Source organism: Moschus berezovskii, chromosome 1 (assembly GCF_049115385.1).
Source record: "Moschus berezovskii isolate FMDL1 chromosome 1, NW_MosBer_1.0, whole genome shotgun sequence".
Taxonomy (NCBI): Eukaryota; Metazoa; Chordata; class Mammalia; order Artiodactyla; family Moschidae; genus Moschus; species Moschus berezovskii.
This window is the reverse complement of record NC_142460.1, coordinates 86,062,042-86,078,959: the sequence shown is the minus strand read 5'-3', so window position 1 is coordinate 86,078,959 and position 16,918 is coordinate 86,062,042. Positions and strand designations below refer to the sequence as shown.

The following is a 16,918-nucleotide window of genomic DNA, read 5'->3' as shown; positions in this document are numbered from 1 at the left end:
CATCAAGGTCAGGATCCGTGTCTGAGTCAGCATGTACTCCCCACAGCACGTTGCACATTGTCAGTGTGTAATGATGTGTTTTCATGCATGGAGACAGAATGAGGGAAGAAGAAACAGGTTATGACAAGCTTGTGACACTCAGTGCAGGCCTGGTCTCTCTAAAGGACTCCCTCGACTCTAGTGCACCTGCCTTAGCAGACACAGGCCTGGAACCCACAGAGCAACTTGGGACTGGAGGTTGCGGGTTGGGAATGGCTGGCAAGTGGGAGAGGAGGGGTAGCAGATGAAGCAGTGAAAAAACCCAAGAAGCTAGTGAACTTGGGTGTGGGCACAGACCCTCAGATGCCCCAGCCCCAGGCGTCCTAGCCCCTCTCCCACCATGACACTAGATGCCCAGACCCCAGGGAGAGGGGTGCCTTGCCTCTCTAAGGGCCTGATCTAGGGGCCAGCACGGTCTCCACGTAAGGCACTTGGGCTTGGCTCTCCCCAGGCCGAGCTGGGGGCTGAGGAATGCTAGCCCGCCATCATCACGGCTGTCTGTGAGACCCCTGGGGAGGCAGGACCTGTCGGGCACTGTTAGCGTCCGTCTGTCCAGCCCTCGGAATGGTGGCTCCGGCTCCGAGGGCCCCGGCTCTGGCTGTGCTGGGGCGGCCAGTCAGCCATTTGTGGTGCTGAAGAGCTCCTGCATGAGTGGGGTGGCGAAGGGGTGAACGTCATGGATGCGCAGTAGCTGCTGGGTGTGCTCGGCGCTGAGGCTGCGGAGCTCGGTGAGTATGGCCATGATCTTCAGGAACAAGAACCTGCCGGCCAGTCAGGGGAACAGTTGGCGGTACAGCCCGCCCTGCCCCCACCCACCAAAGCTGGAGCCCCTCTGAAACTGCACACGTTTGCGGGTTTTCATCTCAGGACCTCTCAGGTAAGCCAAGAGACAAGGCTCGGCTGAACTCCTTAAGCTTCCACGGCAGTCTGGACAAGGGGGCGGAGCGGCCTGGCACCCTTGAGGTATGGACCACTCTCCCCTCCCGCATCTCCTCCTCCGGGCTTCAGTCTCCGCACACAGGGACATCGTGGGGAAACCAGGCATTCCAGACACTGCATGAACAGGTCAGTTTGGGAGGATCCTCACTGCCATGGCTAATGAATGGGCGTCAGGACCAAGGGGAGAAGCTGTGGAGGCAGGGGCTGCAGGCAGTAATCCTTCCCTGGATCTAGCCTGGGATCCAGTGTCTGAGACACACCTCATGCCTCCGATTCCCCACGATGCCTCCTAGCTCCATACAGGGGAGCACTGAGCAAAGCAAGACACCCAGCATCCCATGAAGCCAAGCTCAAAAGCCAGCTGCAGCAGACCAAGTAAGGACCCGAGGTTTTACGTTCGCACAAGCACACCCAGCGCTGGACTTCCTGGTCATGGCCCAGGCCTGGTACCAGGTCACAAGGGCTGCTGGGGCCCAGTGAATGGGGTGGGAGCCCCTGCCTGGCCGAGCCCTGAACAAGCAGCCCTCCTCCCTTGGGTGACCAGGACCAAGGAGTTTCCTCCCCTGTTACCTGCAGTTTGTCCTGGGAGGTGGTTAGGCAGTTAGTGCTCCAGGGTGTGGCTGTAGACTCTGCAGGCAAGGACCTACCTCCGACCCCACCTGTCTGGCTGTGGGCCCCGGGGTCAGCCACCCTGAGCCTCCAGTCCCTGGCAGGATATGGTAGCACTTGCTGCATGGGGCTGTTTTCAGGATTAAATATGATGTGCATGTAAACTGCTTGGCACCAGGGCTGGCTCTTCTCAACAAAGAGTAGTTCTAATTGACTGGGCAGGAGACCTCAGTGAAGGCCACTAAACAGGGCCCCAAAGCCCTGGTAATCAGAGGCTGCCCCAGGACAAGCAGGGCCCTGGGGGCAGGGCTCACACCCCCTCACACCCTCCCTGCTTGCTGCTTACCTGTGGGCAGGCTGGGGCCGGTTGAACTCGATGTAGGCCTTCAGGGTCATGGCGAACCGTTCCTGCAGCTGGTCTACCACGAGGCGCTGCACCACACCCGGGCGGTCTGGTGGGGAGGGGGAGGCCACGGGGGCCAAGACAGGCTTGGTCCATCCCAGAGGGGACAAATGGCTAGCCAACCACCTGCCAGAGCCAAGGATTCCCAGGCAAGGAAGTGAGGGGGTTGCTAAGAGGGCTTTGCATCACCCCTCTGACCCTGGGAGCAAATAGCTGGGGTCCCCATCCTGGCTGAGCAGTGAGTGGAGGGCAAGGCCATGAGTCGGGAACCTTCCCTGGGGAAAGCAAAGGAAGGAATGGTGCCCCGGCCCTTGGCTGAAGCTGACGGGGTGTGAGCAAGCAAGGGAAGGGCAAGGGGAAGCCAGGCAAGGCAGGTGGGGCTCTCACCTGGAGAGAAAAGGGAGATGGCCTGCATAAGCACGTACTCCTCCTTATGCAGCTGCAGCTTCTTGAGCATGTAGTGGAATTTCAGCACAGGCTCCAGGAGAAGCTGCTGGAAGCCACCTGTGGGTGGGTGCAGGCTGGAGGGGTCCACTTCTCAGGAAGCTGACCCGGGACCCAGCTCTCCCTCACCAAGGCCCCCTTGCCCATGGCCCGATCTTCTGCACTGCGAGCCCAGGACCCACGGTGTGGCTCCTCTCCTCCCCCCATGGTTGTTTTCCCACCCTCTGCCAGGACAGACAGGCATCTCTCGGGCACCTGCAGGGTCTTCCACGCAGTAGGACAGCCGACCGCACTCCCAGGTCCTGGTCTCTGCATTGAACACCGTGTTGAATCTCAGCTGGCACAACTCAAAGGCAGCCCCCTTCAGCAGGGAGATCTGGTCCTCTATGGGCAGGTCCCTGGCAGCAAGGATAAGGAGGGAATGACAGCTTCCAAGAAATCTGCCATAGGCCGGCACCCACTCCTGTAATCCTGAATCAGGGTGGGGGTGGCGAAGGGAAGAGTAGGATGGGCTCCTGCCCCTGAGCACGATTGCAGTAGCCTTCGAATTGCCTCCACTCTCTCCCCTCACAATCCAGCAAGCAGATTCCTCCTTGCTGCCATCTTCCTCTGGGCCCCTGCCACCTTCAGGGACTCTCCACTGCTGATGTGGCTGGGTGTCCAGGCCCCTTACAGCCCAGCCCCATCCCCTCCAGCTCCCTGCACAGCCTGGGCTCCTGGTCCCCGGCCTCATACTTTCTGCCTAGGTTTCCCCATTTGGAATGATTACGCCTTTTAAGTGAAATGAAGTGTTGTTAGTCGCTCAGTCATGTCTCTTTTGCAACCCCATAAACTGTAGCCCGCCTGGCTCCTCTGTTGATGGAATTCTCCAGGTAAGAATACTGGAGTGGGTAGGATCCTCCCCATCCAGGGATCGAACACAGGTCTCCTGCACTGTAGGCAGATTCTTTACTGCTGAGCACCAGGGAAGCTCTTTAGCTTCACTTAAGTAAATCCTGCTAGTCCTTTAGGCCAAGCAGTCCCTATGCCTCCTAGAGGTCTTTCCAGAGTGCAGTCCTTCTGCAGGACTCCAGCGTGAGTGCCAGGGTTAGGGTTAGGGTTAGGGCAGTCTGCGTCCTGCTGTCTGTTTTGAATTAGCCATGTCTACTGTTTCTCTCCAGGCAGGCTGAGTGCCCTGAACCCCACCTCCAGCACTGAGCACAGGCCCAGCCACAGTGGCTGCTTCTAGTCACTGTGTTAGACTGACATAGTGACCCTTACCTGAGTACCGTGCTGTGCCTAGTCACTCACTCATGTCTGATTCTTTGCGACCCCATGGACTGTAGCCCACCAGGCCCCTCTGCCCATGGGGATTCTCTAGGCAAGAACACCGGAGTGGGTTTCCATCCAGGGATCAAACCCGCATTGTAGGTAGATTCTTTACCATCTGAACCACCAGGGAAGCCCTCCCTACCTGAAAGGGGCCCCCCACTCCCCACTAATGGAGGCATTCTGCCTAAAAGCCCAGGAAGGAGTTCTTGAGGAGGACATGTGCCTGGCTTTGGTCTCCTCAGGAGTTTAGCCTCTTCCTTTAGATCTGCAGTGTTGAGCCACAAATGCCACAAAGTTGATCTTTTCCTTCTGTGTCCCCCCCCGCACAGTGCCCTGCCCAGGACCTGGCAGGGGGCCGGCTCTGAAGGCTGTATGCTTCCGAAGCTGGCCTCTCTGATTAACTGAGATCCTGTGCGCCTGCCTTAACCTCGGTGAACCTCAGTTTTCCATCTGTGGGATGACGATGAGAGTAACCCCTGCCTCCTGGGGCAGTTGTGCTCAAAGCTGATCGTCACAAGAAATGAGTGCCCTCCCACCCTGGCGGTAAGTCCTGGGTCATTGGATGGTCAAGGGGAATCTGCTGGGTCCACGGGTGAAAGTGGGTCCCTCTCCCTGCTCCCTTGACCTACTTTGCCACAATCTGAACCCCACTCCAGCCTGTGACCACCCTCAGTCCAGTAAATAAGTCCTGCATGTCACCCACAGGGGAACCCATGGGCTCCTGGAAAAGAACCTGCCCTCTGCCAGCAGATGGAGTCAGGGCTACCTGCCCAGGCTCGGCCTGGTGGGCCTGGCCCCAGGGAAGACGCGCCCGGTGCTACCTCACTGTCTGACAGGCTCCCTGTTGTGGGGCTGTGGTTGCCACCACACCAGTAGGGTGCAGAGCTTCTCAGTCACCCCAGTTGTCCAGTGGTTGTTGCCTACATGCCTAGTTTTGGGAGTCCCGGCCCATTGTCCTTCTCGGCCTTCTCTAGCGGCGGACTGCTGGCGACACGGCATCGGTTCCCAGCCCTCTTCTCCTCTCTGTGGGCCTCCTTCCTTTTCCTTCCAACTCTTCCATTGCTCTTGAACTATCAGCTTGTGACTCCCACCCCTTGGGAAATGGGGAAGGGGCATCACTCTCTGAACATCCACACATATGTGCTGAATGCTCTTCCAGCAGTTTTCTTATTTCACTTAACAGCCCTGCAAGGTAGGCACCATTAGCCCCAGTCTAGCAGATGAGGCAGCTGAGCCACAGGTTAAATGGCAGGCCGCAGTCACAAAGCTAATGAGCCACATAGACAAAGAGGGCTCCGCTCCCCCACACAATCAGGTTCCCTGGGGGCAGAGGTGAAGGAGTGTCTTTTGGCTCCAGCGTCCTCCAAATTCAGAGAAATCTCTCCCAGACCCTCTGAACCTGCTGGCCATGTCCTGCTCCTTTCCACGCCGTCCACCCAGCCCCTGTGTCCTACCTGAAATAGGAGATGACCTTGGCAAAGTTGATGATGCCTTTGAACATGTAGGTGGACACATCAGCGATGTGGGGCAACAGGGAAAAGATCTCTTTCCCGCCATTGTCAGCTGGGGGCTTGTAGTTCCAGACGCTGCCGTCTTCCCCCCGCAGCTGCAAGGAGAACTTCACTGAACACAGATCTTCCCTGATCTTCCTCCACTTGGCAGCTTCTTCCCTGGACTGAATCTGCAGAGGCTCTGAAATCTGGCGGCCACTACTGAGCACGTCTGGCAGCTGGGGCATGAGCCGGAAGTGGGAGAGAAGAGAAGAGAGACAGAATGTGTATTCTCCCAAAGAGGGATTTTCCCTGTTCCCAGACAGGCACACCCAACCGCAGCTGCTCCCTGAGAGGATGCACAGTGGCAGGCGTGCACAACCCCCACCCCACCCACAACCCCACCCCCACACACAGGGCGCTGGTTTCTTCTCTTCTCTTTGCTGGATCTCTGACTTCACAGTCCCTCACATTCTTGCCTGGTTAGAGATGGGTTAGCTTCCTGCTTTGGTGGAAGGGGAGGCGGGTGTGTCCCAAGTGTCCCTGAACTTGCACTCAGGAAACTCAGTAAAGGATCTGAAAGCTGGAGATGGAAAGAACAGACTTTGGGGGCCCTGGCTACCAGTTCTCTGAGCTGATGGGTCATGAGATCCCTGTGAGCACAGGTGAAAGAGGGCACTGGGATCAGACAACGCTACCATTGCTGAGGTCACTGAAGTTTCCTGGATCAGTAAAACCAGTTCACAAATGTCATGCCCCCTCTGCGTCCTCATAAAGCCCTGAATGCCAGCAACCCTGATGCAACTCAGCTGTCCATAACTCCATTGCTGACTCAGACTCCATTTCTGCAAGCTGCAGAAGGAGAGAACAGAGTGTCTCAGAACTGAGCGTGAGTTAGAATCACCTGAGGGGTTGTGTCATAGCACAGACTGCTAGGCCCTGCCCTCAAAGGTTCTGATTCAGGGGTGAACTGAGAATCTGCATTTCTAACAAGTTCCCAGGTGCTGCTGCTGCTCCTGAAAGTCCAGGGGCCACTCTTCGAGAATCCCAGGGAATGAGATTGGGGTTCTGAGGAGTGAGCACAGGAGCTGAGCCATCTCGAAAGCCTCATACCCGGAAATTCTTGAAATGAATGAAGGTGCTATCAAAGGTGTTCATCTGAGCAGTCGTCAGCTCCCTGATCATCATTTGCTGCTCTTCAGTCAGACCCTTGGCTCCAGGGGGCTGAGTTTCAACCCGTTCTCTCTTCTTCCTCCTGATCAAGGCCCGTCTCTGCTCCACAGCTGCATCGGACATGATCACTGCAAGGACAGCCAGGAGCAGACTCAGGCAGCAGCAGGGGATGGGGACAGACTGGTGACAAGAATCCTGCCCTTTTCCAGACTCTCAAAGACTTTGGGCTTCTCTGGAGAAACACTTGGGGGGAAGGACAGGTGTGCTGCCTGTGACCGTGGGGTTCAAGACAACTCTGTGGAACAGTGGTTATTGCTCCTGCTTCTGGATCTTAAGGCACCAGGCTTCAGTGACGGCTTTGTCACTTTATAGTGGTGACCTTGATGGGCCTCTTCACCTCTCTTTCCTTCGTGGTGAGCTGGAGTGACTGCTCACCTCACACTGCTCTTAGGATGAGACCCTGCATGGGAAGTGCCTAATATAACTGCTGCTATGTAATAGTTGTTCCATAAATGCACCTGATTATTTTTTTCTGGTGTATCAGATACCATTAAGACTCCTGAAAGTCCCCCAAGATCTCTGGGTCTCGGAAAGCTGGGCTACTGCTTAGCAAGAGGTATCTTCTCCAGCCACTTCCTATGTAGCCTGGGGCTTTAAGGTCATCCATGGATTTCTGCAGCCCACTTGTGTGTGCAGAGCAAAGCTCTGGGGAGGGGATCCTGGTGGGAGGAGACAACAGGCACAGCTGGTCTGCAGGAAAGGCTCTCTACCAATGCCCAGGGAACCTGGCCCCTTAAAGGCAGCCCAAGGTCTCGTGTCCCTCTGTGACTGATGGAGAGAAATACACCTTGGAAACGTCCAGCCTTTTCCCATGCTCTTTAATCTCAGAGCCCCTGGGAGCACAATTATACCAAAGCTGGACAGGGGAAATGAGAACCCTTCTGTCTCTGGCTGCACACAATTCCTCGAGGATGCTAGGTCTGGGCACTGGTAGACGGTGCAGGTCATAGCACACCATGAGTCTCCAGCTTCTCGTTCCCAATTCACCTCCCCTAATTTGGCTAAAACAATTATGAAACAAATCATGCAGGCGCAACTGAGGGGAGAGTGGAGTTCGACCCTGGCCAGAGAGAATCCGGCCTCCAAGAACAGGGAATGGCAATAACACTCCACTTCTCCAGTCCCTCCAGGATAGGCAGGGGACCTCAGGTTGACGTCTGCCGCCGTGAGCACGTGCACACGGATGCTCTCGCGCACACTGTGGCTCACATGCCCATGCCCACTCCTGCGGCCTTTGCTCACTCTCTTTCCTCATGCCGCTCTCCAGGCACTTGCGAAGGCGGCAGGCCTGGCATTGACGCCGGGTCTTCTGGGTGATCTCACAGGTGCCCTTCCGGAAGGGGCACCGGGGCCGGGCATTGCGTTTCATGGCCCTCCTGCAAGAGGACAGAGAGCAGAAGATAGGCTGTGTTGTGTACCCTGGCTTCCTGTCCACCCCTGACACAGACACTGGTTACACCCTCTGTGGGCTCTGCCTTTGCTTCTGAGTTGGGGTTCATAGGAAAGGTACAGACCAGGCTCTTCAGGCTTCTGTGGGTGCCCAGAGGCCTCCGAGCCTCCTGGAGGAGGGGAGCTGGGTACCAGACTGTCCTCAGCATCCACGTGGGAGGTGGATGCTGCTCAGGGCCTGCACCGGAGCTGCTTCGTGGGATGCTTCAGCACCCTGAGGCCCGCACCCTCTCCCCTTCTTCTTCCTAATGCCCAGGAACCCCAGGAGAACTGGGCCAAGTTTCTGTGGAGGTGGCTTCTTCCTGGATTTCTCCTTGGAAGAGGGAACTGGAGGAAATCTGGCCCCGGGAGTGTAAGACACATAAGCCTCCTGCCTTCCCCAGTCCCCATTCTAGATTGGGAGGCCAGAGGACTGGTGACACTATGGGACACTTTCTACCTCACTGAAAAAAGGCTTCCCCTTGCTGACTGCTGCAGGGGAACAGAGAGGCTCAGAGTCCCATAATAATGGATGGTATGGGCACTGCGTCCACGTGTGCCCAGATCGCTGTGCCAGATGGGAGACAAGATGGTAAATTTCTTTTAGAGACTCCAGCACACACACACCCTCCCCCACTGCCCAGCCATCCCACACTTCGCCAGAAGACCCAGTCAGTGGGGCCCTAACTTTATCCCCCTGCCCCGAATTGTCACAGCTGAATAGATGGAAACAAATTCTCCTTTGGATCTGGCCTCGAGCTCTGGTCCAGCAGTGTGGAAGATAAAGAATGGACTGTGGCTACTGAGTAGGCCCTGGGGACTGATCTGGGAGACCTGAGGCCAGGAGCCAGACGGCCAGGGGCGTATTTCTCAGGCCTCACCCCCTCCCCTGCTGGGTAAGAGGCCCCTGGGTGACTGGGGGAAGGAGCCCACATTTATCAACCATACTGTGGATTGGATGCAGGGCTACAGATTGTGCAGAGCTTTGCAAACTTGGTTCTTAGAACCCTACGAAATTCATTTGATCATCTACCTGGCACAGATAAGGAAACGGAGTCTGTGAGAAGACAGAGCGCTCGCTGTCCTCGAGGTAGAAGACAGGCTGAAGTTTGAATTCAGGTCTGCCTGATACCAGGATCCAAGCTCTGACCCCTATAGCAAGCCGCAGGGAGAATCCAGGTCTGGCTCAAGTGTCCCTTCTCCTCCGTGCGGCCTCGTTGATGGATGCCCAGCTCAGGGATCTATCTGGGGCTCTTTGCTGGGGCCCTGGTCTATGTGATGTGAACTGAAGGGTCTTCTGGGAAAGATTTCTTTGCTGTTAGAAGACAAGAGGGGCCTTTCTATTCCTTAGCTGAGCCCTGTGGTTCCCAGCCTGAGCCCCTGGCACTTTGCTGCCCTCAGTGGAGCAGGCGGGGTGGGCACTCTCTGATGGCAGAAGAGGAAAAAGGACTGACTGCTGGGCTCACCAACCCCTTGAAGGCCTCAGACTTTTGGATGTGAGAGGTGACATGTTCTCCTTGTTGTTCCACACCGGGAGTGGAGAGTTGTTGCTTGTAGCTCAGCACAGGCTGCCAGCGCCCCACACGGATGTTCATTTCTCCCTGGAGCATGAGAGCTTCCTGAGCTAACCTAACCCCTGGGACCTCAAACGTGACCACATCAGCTCCGAAACCAGGGTTTCTTCACTCTGGATGGGAGTGGGGGTTGGGGCGGGTGGGTCCCGGGCTGCTGCAGTGCATTTCTGGGCTCCTCCTGGCCTGCACACCCAATCCCAGAGAGAACTGGAAAGGCTGAGCAGAAAACCTGTTTTCAGTTGAGTAGATAAGCAGATGAGGAGAGAGAGAGGAGCCAGGTTCACGACGCAGAGAGAGAATACCCAGGTCCCAGTCAAGCCCATTACTGGGCTCTCCCCTGCACCCAACTGACTGGCGGCCCAGCTTTGATGGGACTGCAAGCTGGACCTTGGTGCTGGGGTCCATTTCCATTTAAATGCCCAGCCATCAGGAGAAACTCTGCAGAGGTCAAGCCAGCTGGCTGTCCTCAGAATGCACGAGGGGCCCACGTGTGCCCCTGCAGTGGGAGCTGCCCCCCACACACCCGGCCCTCCCTTCTTTCCTGGTTGGCTTCTCTTCCTCCTGGTCTGAGCCTGCACTGGGCAGTGTCATTGTTCTTTCTTCAGCTGAACAACGTGACCTTTCTGTTTGGGCCTGTCTTGCTGTGAGCTGGGACTTTTTAGTCCTTAATATTTTGGATCTCTGTTTCTAGGTGAGCTGGTGTGTCATATTCTTCACTTATTTTATGCCATTCTTTACTTAACACCGCTCCTTAAGAGTGATTTGAACTCTTGAATTTTGTGGATTTTCAAATTCTTCCTCCTCTTTTACTGACTCGTTTGCTGTATGTGCTATTTTATTCCAGAGCACGTGGAGAAGCAAAGGAAGGTCTTAATGGAAAGGGGTCTTTCCTGAGTAAACTGGTAAAACAGAAGAGGAAGACTTCCTGTCAGATGTTAATGGTTCTCCTGAGACTAATTAGGAGGCCTTTGGATGGGCCACCAGCCCACACTCTGAACCTGGGAGCAAGGTTAAGCTGAGGCCCTGAGATGGTGCCCAGGGAACTAATGGCAGAGCCCCAGTTAGATGTGACCCGTTGTGTCAGAGGCTGCAGGTGAGTGAAAGTTGACAGGTAACTCTACCTGAAAAAGCCCTTGCATCCTTCACACGTCATGACATTGAAGTGATAACCAGTGGCCTTGTCGCCACATACACGGCAAATCTGGGGACCCTCTGCTTCCTCGTCCACACCAGTGATGGGATTTGTAGATGCAGAGTCCGCTTCTCCACAGCGCACAAGGTCAGCATGGCTCCACTCTTCTTCACGGCCCACCTCCAGCTTTGCTTCTGAGCCTCCTGGACTGGAAGTGAGAACACCACCGGGAGTGAGAACCCTGCACAGGGCTGTGCTGAGGCAGCCGCAGTGTGCATCACTCATGTTTGGTTCTGTGGACCCGAGAGCCGACTTTCCGTAGAAGAAATGGGGGTAGAGGACTAGAGTTAGAGAGGAAGGCGTTGCCGTGATGTGTGTGTTCAGTAATAGGCCCTGGAGTAAAACACAGGGACGAAGAACACGGGAGAGAGAAAAGTTAGAGGAAGAGATGAGAAGGAAAAAGCAAGGAGTCTCTGGGATGGACCAAAGAAGTAATACTTGGATAGACTCAGAGTAGGAGGCCATGAGCTGGTCACAGGCCTGAACACGGGGCAGTCCACGGGACAGAACCCTTGTTCTGGAACTGAGGAGACCCAGAGAGCTGGCCCCTCGGGTGTACTGTGGCCCAGACTCCCAGAGAGAACTGGAAAGTCTGAGCAAAAAACCTGTTTTCCATTGAGTAAACAGGCAGATGAGGGGAGAGAGGGGAGCCAGGCTCATGACGCAGAGAGAGAATACCCGGGTCCCAGTCAAGCTGAGGGGCAAACGAGGAATCAAAGGACTCGTACCCGTTCGCAGAGCTGTGCCCTAGATGTCCTCCCCAGGCAACTTTCACCTGGAGGGTGTGACTTGAATTCTACTTGGGAGTAGGCATAGACAGCGGACAGACACTGGAAACTGTCCTATTCACTGTTCTTCCCCAAAGTCCCTCTAGGCCACCACACTACAGATGATGTTGCTTTTTCTAAAAGCAAAATAAAACTTCTAGTAAAATTTCAACACACAAATTTCTGTTTTTAACCGCATAACAGATGAGAGCTGACCATTTCACATATAAAAATGAATTAGAGATGTATCTGTTCCATGACACTGACCCTTCAGAAAACTGCAAATAAAATAGACTGTCTGGAAACTTAAACTGACCAGGTATGTGGAAAATTTTTTCTTATTTTTTGAATTATAATTCTGACCTCATACAGGCTTGCAGGGAAAAAAAGTATACTTTGCATATCCAGAAAAGCCACAGAGAATTTGATTTAAAATGACTGTAGGTTGTTAGTGCTCTCAGACATCCACAGAAGCAGAATTAATCCTCCCCATCCCCCACCCCACCCCGTAGAGGAACTCACCTTCCACCTACACACAAAGAATCACACACGTAATTTTCAAGGAATATGAGCAAAAACTCATAATCATGAATAAAAAACTAACATGGCACCATAAGCAGGAGACAGTGAAAACAACTTACAGCAGGATTAGACCTGCAAAGACCCCCTGAATTATCAAGCAAAGAATTTTAAATAAATAGTAGAAGAGGCTGACTATCAAAGAAAGAGAAAAAGCCTGTGAAACTGACCAATCAGATTTGTAAAACGAATAAAAATTGACCATAAAATCTGAACAAACAACTATATAAACCAATGATAACAATGCTTAGGAGTTAAAAAGAAAAGCAAAACACAACTAAAATATGCAAAAACATGTAAGTCAGAAGATGGATGATCACAATGAAAATTTTCTAAGGTTCAATATTGTTGAGGGAGGAGAAAGATAATAAATCAGATTTTAATTAGTAAAGTGTGCCTGTTAAGATTTCTGAAGTTTTTTAGTCGCTCGATCATGTCCAACTCTTTGCAACTCTGTAGCCCACCAGGCTCCTCTGTCCGTGGAATTCTCCAAGCAAGAATACTGGAGCAGGTAGCCATTCCATTCTCCAGGGGATCTTCCCAACCCAGGGACTGAACCTATTTCTCCTGCATAAGATTTCTAGGCAACCCCTAAAAGTCTAGAAATAGAATGCATAGCTTAAAAGCTCGTAGAAATGAAAAAATGGAAGAATAAAGAAAAGTCCAACCATAGAGAGAAGAGAAACTGAAATAGCATGATGGAAAGAGCAAATATATTGATAGTTAGATGTAAATGCAGTAGATCCTTGAACAGTACAAGTTTTAATTGGGTGGTCCACTTGTATGGAGATTTTTTTCAGTTAAATGTATTGGAAAAATTTTTGGAGATGTGTGGCAATTTGAAAAACTCTTAAGATGAACCACATAGCTTAGAAATATTGAAAAAATTAAAGATATCTCCTGAATGCATAAAACATGTGTAGATATCAATCTTCCTTACATAGGCATAAGATGAGAGGTATTTAATATAAAATCAACAGTGTGTTAGTTTTCTTACTGTTTTATAACTTTGTTTACATTACCATACAGTCTTCTTCTCTTGTAATTGAAAAAATTGTGTATCCTGTCATCATAGGTACTTTTTTTTAATGTCACAGTGTTTTCAATAATATGTTTGCCATAAAAACCAAATGGTGATTCATTTAGTGTATAGTCCAGGCTCTGTGAAACAACCCTTTCACTTGCATTAGACAACCATAAAGCAGTCGTATTGCTGTTTCTTATCAATGCATGAATCGTTATACCTATAAATAAATATGAATTTTTTTCACATTATCTTTTCATTTTTATATCCACTGTTAGTAATATGTATAACATCTATATCATAATGATGTAGATACAGATTAATAATTCATCTTGTAAGCAGATGGAAACTTACAGTATCCATACATTACAGTGCTATAAATTTATTTGCTCTTATGATTTTATTAATAACATTTTCTTTTCTTTAGTCTACATTATTGTGAGATACTTTATTGTAAGCCTGATACATATAACATACAAAACATGTGTTAATCGACTGTTGTTGTTGTTGTTATTATGTCAATATGTTATCTGGTCAATAGCAGACTCAATAATACAGTTGTGGGGGAGTCAAAAGTTATAAACAGATTTTTGACTGTGCAGGTCAGTGCCCCTAACCCCCATGTTGTTCAGGGGGTTTACTGTATATTAAACATTCTCATTAAAAGAGACGAATGGTTTCAACAGATACCTGGGGCTACCTAAGGTTCAGGATTGGTGCTAGAAAATAAGGGATGGTGATGGATATTAACTGCACTGACTGTGGTGATCATTGCACAATATGTACAAGTACAGAATTATTACATTCTACATCTGAAACTAGTGTAAACTTATGCCAGTTACACCCCGATAAACACATAAACATACATAATTTTTTAAAGGGGTGAGGCAGAAAGATACTAAAATCATTACTAAGAATTATTGAAACTCAGTGTTCTAGGTCCTTTGGAAAAGATAACCCATCAATTCATCGTAACAGTTATCACAGCAGCAAACATGTGTTGAGCATCTTCCACACACCAGATACTCTGTTATGTTGGTCTTTTCTCAGATTCTCCAGAAGCTGAAAGTCACTTTTTTGGCAGAACTTCAGGGTCTGCTATGAGACCCTCTAACTGCTCCACAGATGCAAAAAGTATTCCGAAATCAAAGAGCTTTACAGGAAGGGAAAATTTTATAAGTAAGATACTGGAGGAGGTTTTCGGCTTCATTCAGGAGCCATTAGGCATAGCAGAACTTGGGGCTGTGGAGACAGGGGCAGGTATTCTGCACATAAGTTAGCAACTTTGGACAGTAGGAGACTGAGGTGGCAGTCCCTCAGCCACTGGTATAAGTGCCCTTCCCAAGAAGGGGCATGACAGTTATGACACAATGCATGTGTCTCAGCAGAAGCTCAGATACACAGCAAGAGGACGAAATGGAGAAGGCAATGGCAAGTCACTCCAGTACTCTTGCCTAGAAAATCCTAAGGACAGAGGAGCCTCGTGGGCTGCAGTCCATGGGGTCGCTACAGGTCGGACATGACTGAGCGACTTCACTTTCACTTTTCACTTTCACACGTTGGAGAAGGAAATGACAACCCACTCCAGTGTTCTTGCCTGGAGAATCCCAGGGACGGGGAAGCCTGGTGGGCTGCCATCTATGGGGTTACACAGAGTCGGACACGACTGAAATGACTTTGCAAGAGGATGAAGGAAATGCTTCCAAAAGGACAAAGGAGAGAGATACACTTAATCTGTGTCTGATGAATGTGTCCCCAATTCTCTAATGAGGTGACATTAGAATTGACCCCAGGATCTCACACCATAGTACTTTTGGTGTAACTTTTGTTTTGTTTGGCCTAAGTTCAATAAGCAGATCTAGTACATTCTGTAGTTCATTCTCTCATATTCTTATAAAGCCCCGTTTAGGGTACCTGTAACCGGTGTTCTCCAAAGATGGTCCCCAATAAAACACACCTCTCACTTTCATACCCTGGTATAGTCCCTCCCAGGATGAACCAGGGATGGTCTGTGACTTGCTTAAACCAATAAGGATATAAGGAAGTGACACAGTGCGAGTTCTGGGCCTAAGTCATAGGAAGGTCTGGCTGCTTCTGCTTTTGCCCTTTGGAGAGCCTTAACCACCACGTGAGAAAGTCTGTCTACCCTGCTGCCACACACTGAGTCCACATGAAGAGGGATGACCATCTGGGATGACCCAGATGACAGAGGCCCATTGCCCCACCTTCCAGCTGTCCCCACCCCTCCTGCCAGCTGTCCCCATCAGGTTCTGGACATGTGAGTGAGCAGTCTCAGATGTCCCAGCCCAGCTTAGTGTCCACCTGTGTCATGTAGAGTGGAAGAACTCCCAGCAGAGCCCCGTCAAAGCACAGTAGAACGACAGAAAGTAAAATGGTGGTTGGTTTAATTGGTAGGTTTGGGGGAAGTTTGTCACTTGGCGAGAGATTTTGGAAGCAGGTCGCCTGGAGTTTTGTTGGCTGTAGATCTGAACTGGGGTGGACAGGGTGCCAGCTGACACCCCCAAACTTGTTCCTATCCACTCTTACGTCAGTCCTCCCTATAGAATGACACTGTGTGGACAGGGAAATGACAGTGAGTAGGTGATGGCATGTGCCAGCCACATCTCTCTTTCATATGAATTTAATAAGACCGGTTATCTGTGCAGTTTCCATCCAGTCTAGCTGTATTCACTCTGAGGTTTGCACCTGCTCCTCACTGCCTGTGAAAGTGTGAACTCTAGCAGAGGATTGAAATGATTGACTCTTGTATTCCCTGAAAGTAAAATACTCCTTTAGTGAGGTCTTTGCAAAAATAATTGTAAAATGCAGTATTTAGGCTGAATATACTAAAGAAGGAATTCTAAATTCTCAGCAAGGAAAGGCCATCAATAACTGATTGAATAAATTAATAAATTATACATGACTGGGGCTTGCTGCCCTGGGTGCACACGTCCTCACCCACTCTGAGGGTGAGTGATGAGTTGACATTGCTTAGCTAGAAGGAGGTGGAGCCAGAATTTGAACCCAGGTCAGCCTGACTCCAGAGCCTGTTCTTAATTCAGCATCCTGCTACATCCTTCACAAGGTGTGTTTCTGAACAGGTGAGCCATTTGTTAAACCCACTTTTTGTGTAGACTTGTTCCTAGGCAGGTCCTCCATGTCATGTAATCCCCTTGAGGTAGCTCTCTGTTCTTGGGCAGAAGGCGATTCCCTGAGATGCTCAGGTCTTGCCATCTCAATGCTGATTATAGCAGAAGGGACCAAAGAACTTCGCTGCCGCTCCAACCACATCCAGAGGCTTCTGGTCCTGCACCCTCTGGAGAGCTCTGGGTCCTCCCTCTCACAGTCAGAGGAGCATGTGTCCGCCCACTGGCTCTTGACTAGTTCCAGGGAAGCTCCATCTGTATTCCAGATCCTTCACTTTCTAAGCAGAGGTTCATGTGAGCAGATGGCCATACCACTAAAAGCACCTGCATTTTTTCCAGGGTTGATGCAGACTCATTGGTTCTCAGCCTTTGTATTAATATTTTTGTCATTGTATGCATTAGAGCCTTTTCCTTTTTTTCTCACCCGCCAGGGTCTTAATTAAGCCCTTAGAAAAACCAGCTTCAGCGAGGGATCTTTGGAGAGCTTTGGGGTCACCTGCACATTCAGGCTGGTTCCACAGTGTTCTGCCTAAGAAATTGTTGAGATTGCTGAAGGCTCAGTCCTCTGTGCGTGGAGCATGGCCTGACCAGGCTGATGTAAAGAATACAGTTACTTCATTTGCTAAGGTCTGCAGGTCACTGTTAAATTAGGAAGAAAGGAATGACAGACATGGGTGTACACATGGGAATGACTAACTAACCAAATAGGACCCAGCTGTCCCACCATCTGAAGGTCAGAG

The 16,918-nt window shown here is 51.2% G+C and overlaps 1 protein-coding gene across 1 annotated transcript; it reads right to left on the bottom strand.

The window, feature by feature from the left end:
• Nucleotides 1–605: 605 nt before the first annotated feature.
• Nucleotides 606–11,074, bottom strand: NR1I2 (nuclear receptor subfamily 1 group I member 2). The gene is made up of 8 exons (XM_055418467.2): nucleotides 10,592–11,074; nucleotides 7,711–7,844; nucleotides 6,349–6,536; nucleotides 5,200–5,474; nucleotides 2,690–2,832; nucleotides 2,378–2,494; nucleotides 1,934–2,039; nucleotides 606–800 (listed from the first exon to the last, which is right to left on the bottom strand). The coding sequence occupies exons 1-8, from the start codon at nucleotides 10,885–10,887 to the stop codon at nucleotides 656–658; spliced, it is 1,404 nt and encodes a 467-aa protein (XP_055274442.2). The 5' UTR covers nucleotides 10,888–11,074; the 3' UTR covers nucleotides 606–655.
• Between the last annotated feature and the right edge of the window lie 5,844 nt (nucleotides 11,075–16,918).